The 14569-nt window shown below is 40.8% G+C and overlaps 1 protein-coding gene across 7 annotated transcripts in view; it reads right to left on the bottom strand.

The window, feature by feature from the left end:
* Window positions 1–440: 440 nt before the first annotated feature.
* Window positions 441–14569, bottom strand: part of PIK3R6 (phosphoinositide-3-kinase regulatory subunit 6) — a 129969-nt gene continuing 115840 nt past the window's right edge. For 4 of the 7 annotated variants that reach the window (XM_069750647.1, XM_069750642.1, XM_069750646.1 and 1 more), the window contains exons 14-20: window positions 11507–11617; window positions 6108–6198; window positions 4736–4806; window positions 4560–4650; window positions 4412–4482; window positions 4214–4326; window positions 441–1036 (exon numbers count right to left, since the gene is read on the bottom strand). In XM_069750647.1, the coding sequence (XP_069606748.1) occupies window positions 880–1036; window positions 4214–4326; window positions 4412–4482; window positions 4560–4650; window positions 4736–4806; window positions 6108–6198; window positions 11507–11617 (705 nt within the window). In that variant the 3' untranslated portion in view covers window positions 441–879. The remainder of the gene's footprint in view (window positions 1037–4213; window positions 4327–4411; window positions 4483–4559; window positions 4651–4735; window positions 4807–6107; window positions 6199–11506; window positions 11618–14569) is intronic. The other 3 variants (XM_069750648.1, XM_069750644.1, XM_069750649.1) reach the window with 3 other exon arrangements.

The following is a 14569-nucleotide window of genomic DNA, read 5'->3' as shown; positions in this document are numbered from 1 at the left end:
ACACTGGCTGCCTTCTGTTAACCCCTATGTGTGCCTGCCTGGCTGCACTGACTGAGTGAGAAGATGCTTGTGTCAGAGCTGGCACATAGGGGTTAAGAGAACGCAGCCAGCAGTGACTTTGTGGGGGGAGAGAGCATGTTATCTCCTGCTCTGCTCTCCCAGCTGTATCTATGACAGCTAAGTGGGCCCCCCTCTCTCCCCAGGGCCCCGGCATTTGCCCGCTGTGCCGGGTGCTGACGCCGGCCCTGATCGTGGTCTTTTGAAGCAGAGAGCATCAAGGTAATGGCGACCGGTGGCTGTCAGCATTCCCTCCGCTGCCATGGTGGGGCACTCTGGTGATCAATGATTGACAGCCGCATTTAAATAGTTAAGTAATGGCGGCTAGCGCCGATCGTTACCGTTACGGGCAGATGTCAGATATGTATCACAGCAGGCAAAAATGACCTTTTCAACATATTTAGTAGTAGTCTGGATTAAATACACAAATTGTGACACAAGGTGGCGCCATGACATTAGTCTTTAGGAATAACTACCCCCCTACCGCTCACTAATCAGCCCTCATTGTAAGTTTATTTGGTAAAGCAACTTTAATAAATATACAGTATATTATCCCCTTTCCCTGTATAAACAGCAGAAATCATTTTGATCATCCCAAGAATAAAACGATCCAAGGTCTATGTGCAGCAGGAACAGGCACCTCGGAGCACTTCTACCGGTGGCAGATAATGCTGGGAACTGTAGTCCCCTCCTCAATTGACAAATTTAGTTATATAGATAGTGAATATGAAATTGTTTCCAGTGTACACATGTTGTGATCATAAAACCACAGCTCCATAACACGTTAGTGTGTTGGTCACAGTTCATACAGGGTCCATGCTGTCACTGAATGATTCCTGCAAATGTGTTAATGGGCAGGAGGAGCGATTTTGTCATGTATCGGCTTAGGCCACAGTCTTCTTTACCCTCACCATGAACTCGTGATGCCCTTATTTTCTGTAGGCTGTATCCAGGCTCCTGGCAGGGAAAAACCTCAAAACTGCAAAAAGAAATTTCATGTTAAAACATTTTCTAATTTAGAGGCCTGAACTATTATTCTTTATAGTGTGTCTATTCCATTGTATAAAAGTTGTTCAGATAGGTGCAGAGTTATAACACATATTGTTCTACATAGAGAGTGGTATTATATTAGTTATATTGTTATAAATAGGGGGCAGTATTATAGTAGTTATATTCTTGTACATAGGGGCAGTATTATATTATAGTAGTTATATTCTTCTACATAGGGGCAGTATTATAGTAGTTATATTCTTCTACATAGGGGCAGTATTATAGTAGTTATATTCTTATTTATAGAGGCAGTATTATAGTAGTTATATTCTTGTACATAGGGGCAGTATTATAGTAGTTATATTCTTGTACATAGGGACAGTATTATAGTAGTTATATTCTTGTACATAGGGGGCAGTATTATAGTAGTTATATTCTTGTACATAGGGACAGTATTATAGTAGTTATATTCTTGTATATAGGGACAGTATTGTAGTAGTTATATTCTTGTACATAGGGACAGTATTATAGTAGTTATATTCTTGTACATAGGGACAGTATTGTAGTAGTTATATTATTGTACATAGGGACAGTATTATAGTAGTTATATTCTTGTACATAGGGGCAGTATTATAGTAGATATATTTTTGTACATAGGAGCAGTATTATAGTAGTTATATTCTTGTACATAGGAGCAGTATTATAGTAGTTATATTCTTGTACATAAGAGCAGTATTATAGTAGTTATATTCTTGTATATAGGGGCAGTATTATAGTAGTTATATTGTACATAAGAGCAGTATTATAGTAGTTATATTCTTGTATATAGGGGGAAGCATTATAGTAGTTATATTCTTGTACATATAAGCAGTATTATAGTAGTTAGATTCTTGTGCATAGGAGCAGTATTATAGTAGTTATATTCTTATACATAGGGAGCAGTATTATAGTAGTTATATTCTTGTACATAGGAGCAGTATTATAATAGTTATATTCCTGTACATAGGGGACAGTATTATAATAGTTATATTCTTGTACATAGGAGCAGCATTATAGTAGTTATATTCTTTTCATAGGGGCAGTATTATAGTAGGTATATTCTTGTACATAGAGGCAGTATTATAGTAGTTATATTCTTGTACATAGGGTCAGTATTATAGTAGGTATATTCTTGTACATAGGGGCAGTATTATAGTAGTTATATCCTTATATATAGGGGGCAGTATTATAGTATAATCTTGTACATAGGGGCAGTATTATAGTAGTTATATTCTTATACATAGGGGCAGTATTATAGTAGTTATATTCTTGTACATAGGGGCAGTATTATAGTAGTTATATTCTTGTACATAAGGGCAGTATTATAGTAGTTATATTCTTGTACATAAGGGCAGTATTATAGTAGTTATATTGTACATAAGAGCAGTATTATAGTAGTTATATTCTTGTATATAGGGGGAAGCATTATAGTAGTTATATTCTTGTACATATAAGCAGTATTATAGTAGTTAGATTCTTGTGCATAGGAGCAGTATTATAGTAGTTATATTCTTATACATAGGGAGCAGTATTATAGTAGTTATATTCTTGTACATAGGAGCAGTATTATAATAGTTATATTCCTGTACATAGGGGACAGTATTATAATAGTTATATTCTTGTACATAGGAGCAGCATTATAGTAGTTATATTCTTTTCATAGGGGGCAGTATTATAGTAGGTATATTCTTGTACATAGAGGCAGTATTATAGTAGTTATATTCTTGTACATAGGGTCAGTATTATAGTAGGTATATTCTTGTACATAGGGGCAGTATTATAGTAGTTATATCCTTATATATAGGGGGCAGTATTATAGTATAATCTTGTACATAGGGGCAGTATTATAGTAGTTATATTCTTATACATAGGGGCAGTATTATAGTAGTTATATTCTTGTACATAGGGGCAGTATTATAGTAGTTATATTCTTGTACATAAGGGCAGTATTATAGTAGTTATATTCTGGTACATAGGGGCAGTATTATCTAATATATAATTGCCTAGAATACTACTTCCTGCAATTTGTGCCAACTTCCTGTCCGGAGCTAATGTCCGGAGCTAATGTCCGGAGATAAGTGACGTCAACAGTGTCCAGTGTCTGATTGGTTGCCGCCTGCTGCGAGCGACCAATCAGAAACGTGCCGTACTGTGACACACTCCGCCCGCCATTTTGGTGTGATTTTTGAATTTTTACCTCACAGCAAGTTTCTACTGCGTGGAGGCGGGCCCAGTGACGTTGCTCTTCAAGCTCCTGCCGAATTTCGTCAAAAAAATGATAATACCATTTACCAAAACTATATATATTTAGTTGTGAAGTGGTTCAGTGATATTTTCACACCAATTTTGAACTTTTGTTTGGTGTTTTCTCCATATACTGCCTATTATTCACTGACTGTTATACTGAGAGACTGCCGTTTATTAACCTCTTCTTTGCCACATTGGGTATATTGCTCTATTATTTGCCACATAAGGACATTGTCCATTATTGCCCAGCAATTTCTCTGCAATATAAACTGCCTATTTATTAATATCTGCATTCCTGCAAAGAACTATTGCCTATTATTAACTGGCTATTTTCCTACTACCTGACATTGTTCTTAAGCAAAGAACCGTTGTTGTGGCATTTGCCACAACACGCAAAGTTGTCGTCTGATGTCTTTCATCCCTCCCCTCATAAGCATGTTCATGGATCCTGTGTAACTGTACCTTAAATAACAAGAATTGTCAAGAGCTGGTGAGTGCAGCCATTTTTTGTTCTTTCTTACTATTATTTATTAATTGTATTATTTTTACATTTGAATAAATAAAGTATATATGGATTCTAGACTCCCGATTCTTTAGAATCGGGCTGCCATCTAGTAGTAGTTATATTCTTGTACATAAGGGCAGTATTATAGTAGTTATATTCTTGTACATAGGGTCAGTATTATAGTAGGTATATTCTTGTACATAGGAGCAGTATTATAGTAGTTATATTCTTTTCATAGGAGCAGTATTATAGTAGTTATATTCTTTTACATAGGGTCAGTATTATAGTAGGTATATTCTTGTACATAGGGGCAGTATTATAGTAGTTATATTCTTTTCATAGGGGTAGTATTATATATGTTTCATTAAAACCCACCTGGACACATTATTGTACACCCTTCGGCTGTCTTTGTCCAGCTGTAGACTCAGTGTCCTGAGATCCAGACTCCTCATTTGGATGTTCGATGCCTTTAGTCCATTAGGTTTGTACTGTAAAGCAACAAAACCATGTCATTTATCAGGCTCAGTGTATGACATTATCATGGAGGAATTTATATGCTAGAGCTGAACTCACCAACGCAGAGCGCCCGGATGATAATGACGATTTCCCTATTTCATCAACGTAGACATTCAAACAGACAAGATCTGTAAAATAAAGTGTCGGTAATGAGACCTTTGCATCTGTGTATGCCCCCTACTGCTAAAACAGTAACTATTCTCACCATCCATTTCGTTGCTTGGTATTGTTTTAATAATTGCCCCAGATGTTTTTAGCACAAGTGATCCTTCCTTCTCTCTGTTACTGGCTAAAGCCTGGAACATTAAGAAATGTATCATATTTTCACATATGTTGCATCTGTATACTCAGATGTTTTCATCAGCCTTATTTTTTGGATACCTTTTGATAATGCACTTGGATCCCTGCGCCTCGAGAATCCACCACCGTCTTCTTTCTAGTTATTGTGTTCACTGAACAAAAAATTAAACGTTGTTGGATTAAAGGGTTATCTCTATAAGAGCCCTCTGATGGAGCTTATATGAGCAGTTCTTGGCAGGAAGAATAATGCAACATACAGTGTTATTTCTCTCATCATTAGGATGGAAACCACACCAAAGCCTTGATGAACCCAACTGTGGACCCTGCGTTGTATATTCCCACACCCCTAAGAATAGCAAACCTGATCAGACCCCCTAATATTCACAATCAGCAAGTGCAGACCCCCTAAAAATGACAGACTCCAGACCACCTTAAAAATGTGAACAACCTGTATTTGAAGACTTCCTAACCTTTTAACATCTATATTCTTCATTTCCATTGACAGCAGATAAAGATCGGTCTCATGACAAACGCCAATGGCGCCCAATAGATCTCACTAATAATACTGGACTCGGTTAGGTTTCTGTCATGTCTGTTTATGTAGGCTGATGTGACATTTCAGATCCCTCTTCTTTGAGTCAACGGGGGTCCCAAAGGTCAGGTCCCTACCTATCAGCAAATGATATTCAATTTTGTGTCCTCCATGAGTTTTTGATGTTTTTTTGTGTGTCTTCATAGCGTCAAAAACGCAAGTAACCTAATTTACTTAATAGGTAAAAACTCACCAAAAGCTCATCATGGGAACGTAGCCTTAATGAACTAGCTAGAACAGCGCTGAAAGAAAGGTCCCTTTCTTTTGCATTAGGCGCCGAAAGACGGGTCCCTTTCTTTTGCCTTAGGCCTCATTGAGACGTCAGGTTTTTTGCTTACAAGTGGCACTTACAGATAGCACTAGTAAATCTGATTTTTTGCTTACCATGAAAAAAGGTCAGATCAAAATCGATGTAAGTCTATGGGTCTGTCTAACAGACTGCACACTTAGATAACATCCGAGTATAGTTATATTTTCTCAGACTGTCAGAAAGAAAAAGATGGAAAACATTTTTCTCTCTCCACGTACGAGAAAAAAAGATGCCCATCAGACCAAACTCTGCTCAAAGTAATTGGACCTTATTTCTCATTTTTTTGTGAAAATCGCATGTCTGACTGAGGCCTTACTTTGTTTTTCTTTTACAATTTGAAGCTTCTCCCAGAGGAGTACATAAAAGGATAGCATTTTGAGCTATCTTTCATCAGACATTGGAGTCCCAGTGTCAAAGGACAAGTCAATTTCACAATAATCTGCCATGGGACTAGTTTTGTCCTTTGATGGGTTACTGGAGTTTGTAGAAAGGGAGAAAAAACAAGGAACACCCTTTCCAAGAAACCTGATTTCATAGTCAGTCCTACTTACTCTTTGTAAATGAACAGTCTTGCAGGTCGATTCTGAGCTCGCTTAGGAACACGTCTTCCACCGGCTCTAGACTTAAATCCCTGAAGTGGATCTGAAAGGGAGAAGAACATTCAGTCTTCATATGTATCATTGCATGTAGATGTCCCCCACAGCGCTCCTACTGGAGACCATTCTGGAATAGTGACTGTTTCTATCGAAAGTTTCAAAAGCCGCCATTTCTCTGACAAGAATTGACTTGAGGAAAGAACCTCCGTGTTTGTTTTATTGAATAAAACCTTTGTGATATACATATTTTATCTTCCCCGCAGTGGCACCTATACTTATTCTGCATTTTTCCATGTACACAGTTTCCTATTGTTTTCGGTTTCAGAGTTGATTGCTTTCAGCAGTGCAGATAGTGCAGCAGCCGTGTTTCACTTCTCTTGTGCTTCATCCAGTGTTGTTCCCACATTTGCACAACTCCATAGGTTATGTACATAGGTTATGTACATATCATCCATTACCCATTCTACAGTTATACACTACTGAGCAGTTTTCCTTTTCTTCTTTTCTAAAAAATGGAAGCTATGCACTTCCAATGCCAGTTTTTTTGTGTGTGGTCTTTTAGCCTTTTATCTTGCAGATTTCATGTTACATTCACTACTTCAATCACTATCATCTCCCATATAAAATAAAAACAGTCTGTACTCATCTCTGGTCCCAACACCGTTCCAGCTATTTGGGCGCTTGGTCTCCGGGGCTCATGTCACATGAGCACTGCAGCCAATCAGCAGTCGCTATTGGTTGGACGTTACAGACATCCGGAAGTGGTGAGAGAGCAGCAGAGTTCTCATATCTTTTAGATGTCAGCCTCATCCGAAGGAAGTGAGAGCGAATCGAACTATTAATGGTCAATGAATTGGCTGCAGGGATCACATGACATATCAATGTAATGCAAGTCCCGGGAGACCAGGCACCCGCATAGCTGGAACGGTGCCAGCACCGAAAGTCAGTACAGGCTGATTTTATTTTATTTGGGGGAATATAGTAACTAGTGAAGAATGGTTGTCCAAGTAGTGAACAAACCCTTTAAGGTTTTTATTTTCTACTTTTGCGTCTTGAGGTTATAACAGTAATTGTATTAATCAAGACTTTAACCCCTTCACCCCAAAGCCTATTTTCACCTAAGTGACAGGGCCAATTTTTACAATTCTGACCACTGTTACTTTATGAGGTCATAACTCTGAAACGCTTCAATGGATCCTGGTGATTCTGACACTCTTTTCTCGTGACATATTGTACTTCATGATAGTGGTAAAACTTCTTCGATATGACTTGCATTTATTTGTGAAAAAAACAAAAATTTCTCGGAAATTATGAAAATTTAGCAATTTTCAAACTCTTAGTTTTTATGCCCTTAAATTAGAGAGTTATATCACATAATATAGTTAATAAACAACATTTCCCACATGTCTGCTTTACATCAGCACAATTTTGGAAACATAATTTTTTTTTGTTAGGACGTTATAAGGGTTAAAAGTTGACCAGCGATTTCTCATTTTTGCAACAAAATTTGCAAAACTATTTTTTTACGGACCACCTCACACTTGAAGTGACTTTGAGGGGTCTATATGACAGAAAATGCCCAAAAATGACACCATTCTAAAAACTGCACCCCTCAAGGTACTCAAAACCACATTCAAAAAGTTTATTAACCCTTCAGGTGCTTCACAGGAATTTTTTGAATGTTTAAAAAAATTGAACATTTAACTTTTTTTTCACAAAATTTTTACTTCAGGTCCAATTTGTTTCATTTTACCAAGGGTAACATGAGAAATTGGACCACAAAAGTCGTTGTACAATTTGTCCTGAGTACGCCGATACCCAATATGTGGGGGTAAACCACTGTTTGGGCACATGGCAGAGCTCGGAAGGGAAGGAGCGCCATTTGACTTTTCAATGCAAGATTTGCTGGAATTGAGATCAGAGCCCATGTCACGATTGGAGAGCCCCTGATGTGCCTAAACAGTGGAAACCCCCACAAGTGACACCATTTTGGAAAGTAGACCCCCTAAGGAACTAATCTAGATGTGTGGTGAGCACTTTGAACCTCCAAGTGCTTCACAGAAGTTTATAATGTAGAGCCGTAAAAAAAATGTATATTAATTTTCACAAAAAATGATCTTTTTGCCCCAAATTTTTTATTTTCCCAAGGGTAACAGGATAAATTGGACCCCAAAAGTTGTTGTGCAATTTGTCCTGAGTACGTCGATACTTCATATATGGGGATAAACCACTGTTTGAGCGCATGGCAGAGCTCGGAAGGGAAGGAGTGCCATTTGACTTTTCAATGCAAAATTGGCTGGAATTGAGATCGGACGCCATGTCGCATTTGGAGAGCCCCTGACGTGCCTTAACAGTGGAAACCCCCCACAAGTGACACCATTTTGGAAAGAAGACCCCCTAAGGAACTTATCTAGATGTGTGGTGAGCACTTTTAACCCCAATTGTTTCACTAAAGTTTAGAATGTATCATTGTGTCAAAATCCCCAATCCCCACAGTTTTAAGCGTGCCCTAAAAACTCATTTGTTCAGACTGGCCTACCGCCTCAATGCATTAACCTAACGATCCCTGTGTGGCCTATTTATAATAAAAAAAAAAAAAAAAAAAGGTTCCTCGCATCATGTTCTCATACACTTTATGCAGTATTAGCCCTCTGTGTCTGTACTGCTACATACTTAGGCAGGTAACTGGTTCATGCAGCTTTACATGAACACCTGAGCCTTACACTATAGCTGGTCCGAATAACTAAAGCAATTGTTACCATCCACCTCTCGTGTCTCCCCTTTTCCCCATAGTTTGTAAGCTTGCGAGCAGGGCCCTCACTCCTCCTGGTATCTGTTTTGAACTGTATTTCTGTTATGCTGTAATGTCTATTGTCTGTACAAGTCCCCTCTATAATTTGTAAAGCGCTGCGGAATATGTTGGCGCTATATAAATAAAATTATTATTATTATTATTATTATTGTGAAAATTAAAAAATAATTTTTTCTTTCCACAAAATGATGTTTTAGCCCGCAATTTTTTTCCCCAAGGGTAACAGGAGAAATTGGACCACAAATGTTATTGTCCAATTTGTCCTGAGTACGCTGATACCCCACATGTGGGGGGGAACCACCGTTTGAGTGCATGGCAGAGCTCGGAAGGGAAGGAGCACCGTTTGAAATGCAGACTTAGATGGATTGGTCTGCAGGCGTCACGTTGCATTTGCAGAGCCCCTGATGTACCTAAACAGTAGAAACCCACCACAAGTGACCCCATATTGGAAACTAGACCCCCCAAGGAACTTATCTAGATGTGTTGTGAGAGCTTTGAACCAACAAGTGTTTCACTACAGTTTATAACGCAGAGCCGTGAAAATAAAAAATATTTTTTTTCCACGAAAATGATATTTTATCCCCTATGTTTTTATTTTCCCAAGGGTAACAGGACAAATTGGACCCCAAAAGCTGTTGTCCAACTTGTCCTGAGAACGCTGATACCCCATATGTTGGGGGGAACCACTGTTTGGGCACACAGGAGAACTCGGAAGGGAAGGAGCCCTGTTTTACTTTTTCAAAGCAGAATTGGCTGCCATGTCGCGTTTGGAGAGCCCCTGATGTGCCTAAACAGTGGAAACCCCCAATTATAACTGAAACCCTAACCCCAACCCTAGCCCTAACCCTAGCCCTAGCCCTAACCCTAGCCCTAACTCTAACCCTAACCCTAATGGGAAAATGGAAATAAATACATTTTTTTACATTTTATTATTTTTCCCTAACTAAGGGGGTGATGAAGGGGGGTTTGATTTACTTTTATAACGTTTTTTTGGCGGATTTTTAGGGTTGGCAGCTGTCACACACTAAAAGACGCTTTTTATTGCAAAAAATAGTTTTTGCATCACCACATTTTGAGAGCTATAATTTATCCATATTTTGGCCCACAGAGTCTTATGAGGTCTTGTTTTTTGCGGGACGAGTTGACGTTTTTATTGGTAACATTTTCGGGCAGATGACATTTTTTGATCGCTTTTTATTCCGATTTTTGGGAGGCGGAATGAACAAAAACCAGCAATTCCTGAATTTCTTTTAGGGGGGGCGTTTATACCGTTCCACGTGTGGTAAAATGGATAAAGCAGTTTTATTCTTCAGGTCAGTACGATTACAGCGATACCTCATTTATGTAATTTTTTTTTATGTTTTGGCGCTGTTACACAATAAAATCTATTTTATATTAAAAAATAATTGTTTTTGCATCGCATTATTCTGAGAGCTATAACTTTTTTATTTTTCTGCTGATGATGCTGTATGGCGGCTTTTTTTTTGCGGGACAAGATGACGTTTTCAGCAGTACCATGGTTATTTATATCCGTCGTTTTGATCGCGTGTTATTCCACTTTTTGTTCGCCTGTATGATAATAAAGCAATGTTTTTTGCCTTGTTTTTTATTTTTATTTTTTTGCGGTGTTCACTGAAGGGGTTAACTAGTGGGATAGTTTTATAGAGCGGGTCGTTACGGACGCGGCGATACCAAATATGTGTACATTTATTGTTTTTTTTTTTTTTTACATAAATAAATGGATTTATTGGGAAATTTTTTTTTTTTTATTTGGGGATTTTTTTTTTTTTTTTTTTTTTTTTACACATTCTATTTTTTTTTTTTTTGAACTTTCTAACATTGTCCCAGGGTGGGACATCTCTGTATTAGATCAGATCGTTGATCTGACACTGTGCATAGCACACTGTCAGATCAACGATCTGACAGGCAGTTTAGCTGGCTTTCCAGCGCCTGCTCTCAGCAAGTGCCGGCTAGCCAGGTCACTTCATGACCCGGAAGGAGTCCGGCGGCCATCTTGGATCCGGGGACTCCTTCCGGGTCACCGGAGCAATGCGATCTCATTGCGTTGCTCCGGTGGGAGAGCGCAGGGAGCCCCCGTCCCTGCGCGATCCCCCTCTATGCCGCTGTCACTACAGACAGCGGCATCAGAGGGGTTAAATGCCCGCGATCGGCCGATCGTGGGCATTGCTGCGGGGTGTCAGCTGTCATATACAGCTGACCCCCGCACCCGATCACCGCGGCGCTCAGCGCGAGACCGCGGTGATCGGTGCGCCGTACTAGTACTGCTGCTGGCACTAATGCAGTGCCGGCAGCGCAGTACTAGTACGGCACATGGCGCGAAGGGGTTAATAGATACGTTCTTTGCCCATTGAGTCATTATATAATAAATGAATATAATATTACTCATTAAGGAGTCACAGTAAAAGAAGAACATTTCTACCAGGGTAAGAAGAAATCTGCACTTGACCTTGAGAAATGATGGATGGGATTTTCAGTATATTAAAAGGTATGTAGCCAGGCTGGCTTTAGGGATAGAACTTACTTTGACAGAGTAGATCTGAAAAAACACTGGTTGTAATCCAAAGCGCAGGTAGTAGGAGGCCACATCCAAGATAAAAGGGTCCGAAGAGGAGTCTTTGGATGGACACGGTGGCTGTAAAGATGGTAGGACATATTATGGGATAGTGCACAATAAAGCTAAAACATTGGGAATATCATATCAAACAGAAAGTGTTAAAGGAGGGACAGAAGATATCTGGGTGGGACATAGAGCTCCTTGACAATATGCCTCCAGTGTGAGACATGTAATAACTGACAGACTGCTCTCCTAATCTACATGTCTCACACTGGTAACGCCACCTTTCACTTATAATAAGCTCTGTAGGCAGATTCTTAGGGAGATCTATGTCCGGCCCATAGATCTTAACAGCTCATTTACTTATTAAGAAAAATGTGGATTTCTGGGCGTGGCCTGAGTGTCCATGTGAGCGGACGTGCGGCAGAGAGCTCCCGCTGCTGTGCATTATAAAATCCTGTATAGCCGCCGCTGAACGGCTCCAGGGAAGGCTTTCCGGCTGCGGGGTGACCCAGAGAGCTCGGCGGTGCTGAGCGGCAGCTCCGTGAACGGAGAGAATGACTAGGAGAAGGCAGAAGGACGCGGGAGCCGGGGATGCAGGCGCAAGCCAAGATGGCGCCGATGCAAGGGAGAAGGCGGATAAAGAGAACGCCGCATGTAAGAAACGCATGGAGGTGGCGGCAAAGCTTCAGCAGTTTGTAAGAGTGGAGGCTGCAGAGGGGGAAACCGGAGCTGATACAGAGGAGGAGGAAGAGAACTCAGCAGGAGAGCATGAGGTACAACAGGGGAGACAGGAGAACAATATGGCGGTGGCAGTAGGGGGACCTGAGGACATGGCGCCAGAAGCTGAGCCTACCCTGAGAGACGTTTTTACGTTGGTTTCTTCATGTAAACAGTCTCTGACCCAACAGATACAGGAGGTTAAGGGGGACACAGCCCAGATAAACGCAGCCATGCAGAAGATTGACAAACGTGTGGGGGAGGTAGAGGACAGAGTGAGCACTGCAGAAGATCATATAGTGCAGCTGCAAAAGGCTGAGAAGAAGTTCACTCAAGCAATAGCTGAATTGGCGGCAAAAAATGAGGATCTTGAGAATAGGTCCAGAAGAAATAATATACGCATAGTGGGCATCCCTGAAAAAGCTGAAGGGAGGAATCCAACTGAGTATATTGAAAAATGGCTGTTAGAGACTTTTGGAGATACGGCGCTGACAAAAGTGTTCGCGGTGGAGAGAGCGCATAGGGTCCCACCGAAACCACCTGTCCCTGGAGCGAATCCCCGTACCATGCTCGCCAAAATCCTAAATTACAGAGACAGAGACATTATCCTGAGGAAGGCTAGAGATATGACGGATCTGACAGTTGAAGGCCAAAGAATTGCGATTTACCCAGACTATTCTGCCCTGGTTCAGAAACAACGGATGATGTTCACGGGTATCAAGAGACGGCTGAGGGAGTTGGGAGTGCAGTACTCCATGATGTTTCCAGCAAGACTGAGGGTGGTGGCGTTTGACAAAATTCACTTTTTTCAGAAGCCGGAGGAAGCTACTCAGTGGATTGACATTAATGCTAAAAGGCTTAAAGGAAAAGGAGACTGAAACTGAGGGGGGACTCTGAATGCGATTATTTCTCTGTCAGTTGGAAAAGAGACTTGTAATTAACAACTCAGGGGTTATGGGATGTGAAAGCTGAAGGGTGGAGCTGGGTTGTCATCAGCTACAGTTAAGGGAATGCTATAATGGCTGCTGGGGTAGGGGGAGGAAGGGTAAGCGGCGTATTATAAATTTGTTTAGGTTTCTTGCATTTGCAGGTTAATCAATGTTGAAATCTTGTGACATGTTAAAGAATGTATGGAATTCTGCTATGTACAGTGGCGGGAGGAGGGTTGGGAAGGTACTGCCAATCGGAGTGTTCGCTATGGGCGATGATGTCCCACTCTTGAAAAGAGGCAGAACGGTTTGTTGTGAGAGGGGAAGGGTGGGAGGGGGAGTTGGGATAGGGGGGGTTAGGGACGTTAGACAGCTCATGGTCAAGAATAATGATATAGTTAGAGAAGATGAGCCAATTGATGGGGGGCCGTTTTAAGATTTTGAGCTGGAATGTGAGAGGCCTGGCGGAGAAATCCAGACGAGCCGTGACTTTGCAGTATGCAAGAGACCAACGGGCCTCAATGATATGTTTGCTGGAGACGCACTTGGTAAGGGAGAAAGTGAATGTCTTAAATAGACGCTGGATTCAGAAGGGATATCACTCTACCTTCTCAACGTATGCGAGAGGTGTGTCAATTTTGGTCCCAGCGGGAGTACAGTATGAGGAGGTGAAAGTTTGTGTAGATGCAGATGGTCAGTACGTACTAATACAGTGTATAGTGTATGGAGTGAGAGTGTGTATTGCAGCTATGTATATTCCGCCTCCCTACTCAAGCAGGAAGATTAGAGAAGTTTTGGAGCGAGTGGAACGATGGGGGCCGACACCACTGATGATTATTGGAGACCTAAATAACATCTGTGACGACTTCTGTTGTGAATTCTGTGGCTGAATTCACTCCTGTGGTCACAAGTGGTACTGCAGCTTCTGAGCTTCCTCCCTCAGGTGTTCTGGTGAGCTCGTTAACTGCTTCATTACTTAACTCCGCCTGATGCTGCTATCCTTGCTCCTGGTCAATGTTTCAGTGTTGGATCTGAGCTTCTCCTGATTGTTCCTGTGACCTGCTGCTCTGTATAGCTAAGTGCTTTTTGCTTTTTTGTTGCTTTTTTTCTGTCCAGCTTGTCTTTTGTTTTGCTGGAAGCTCTGAGACGCAAAGGGTGTACCGCCGTGCCGTTAGTTCGGCACGGTGGTTTTTTTTTGCCCCCTTTGCGTGGTTTTGCTTTAGGGTTTTTTGTAGACTGCAAAGTTCGCTTTACTGTCCTCGCTCTGTCCTAGAATATCGGGCCCCACTTTGCTGAATCTATTTCATCCCTACGTTTTGTCTTTTCATCTTACTCACAGTCATTATATGTGGGGGGCTGCCTTTTCCTTTGGGGAATTTCT

This window comes from Ranitomeya imitator, chromosome 2, assembly GCF_032444005.1.
Source record: "Ranitomeya imitator isolate aRanImi1 chromosome 2, aRanImi1.pri, whole genome shotgun sequence".
NCBI classification, from domain to species: Eukaryota; Metazoa; Chordata; class Amphibia; order Anura; family Dendrobatidae; genus Ranitomeya; species Ranitomeya imitator.
This window is presented reverse-complemented; position numbering and strand designations above follow the sequence as displayed.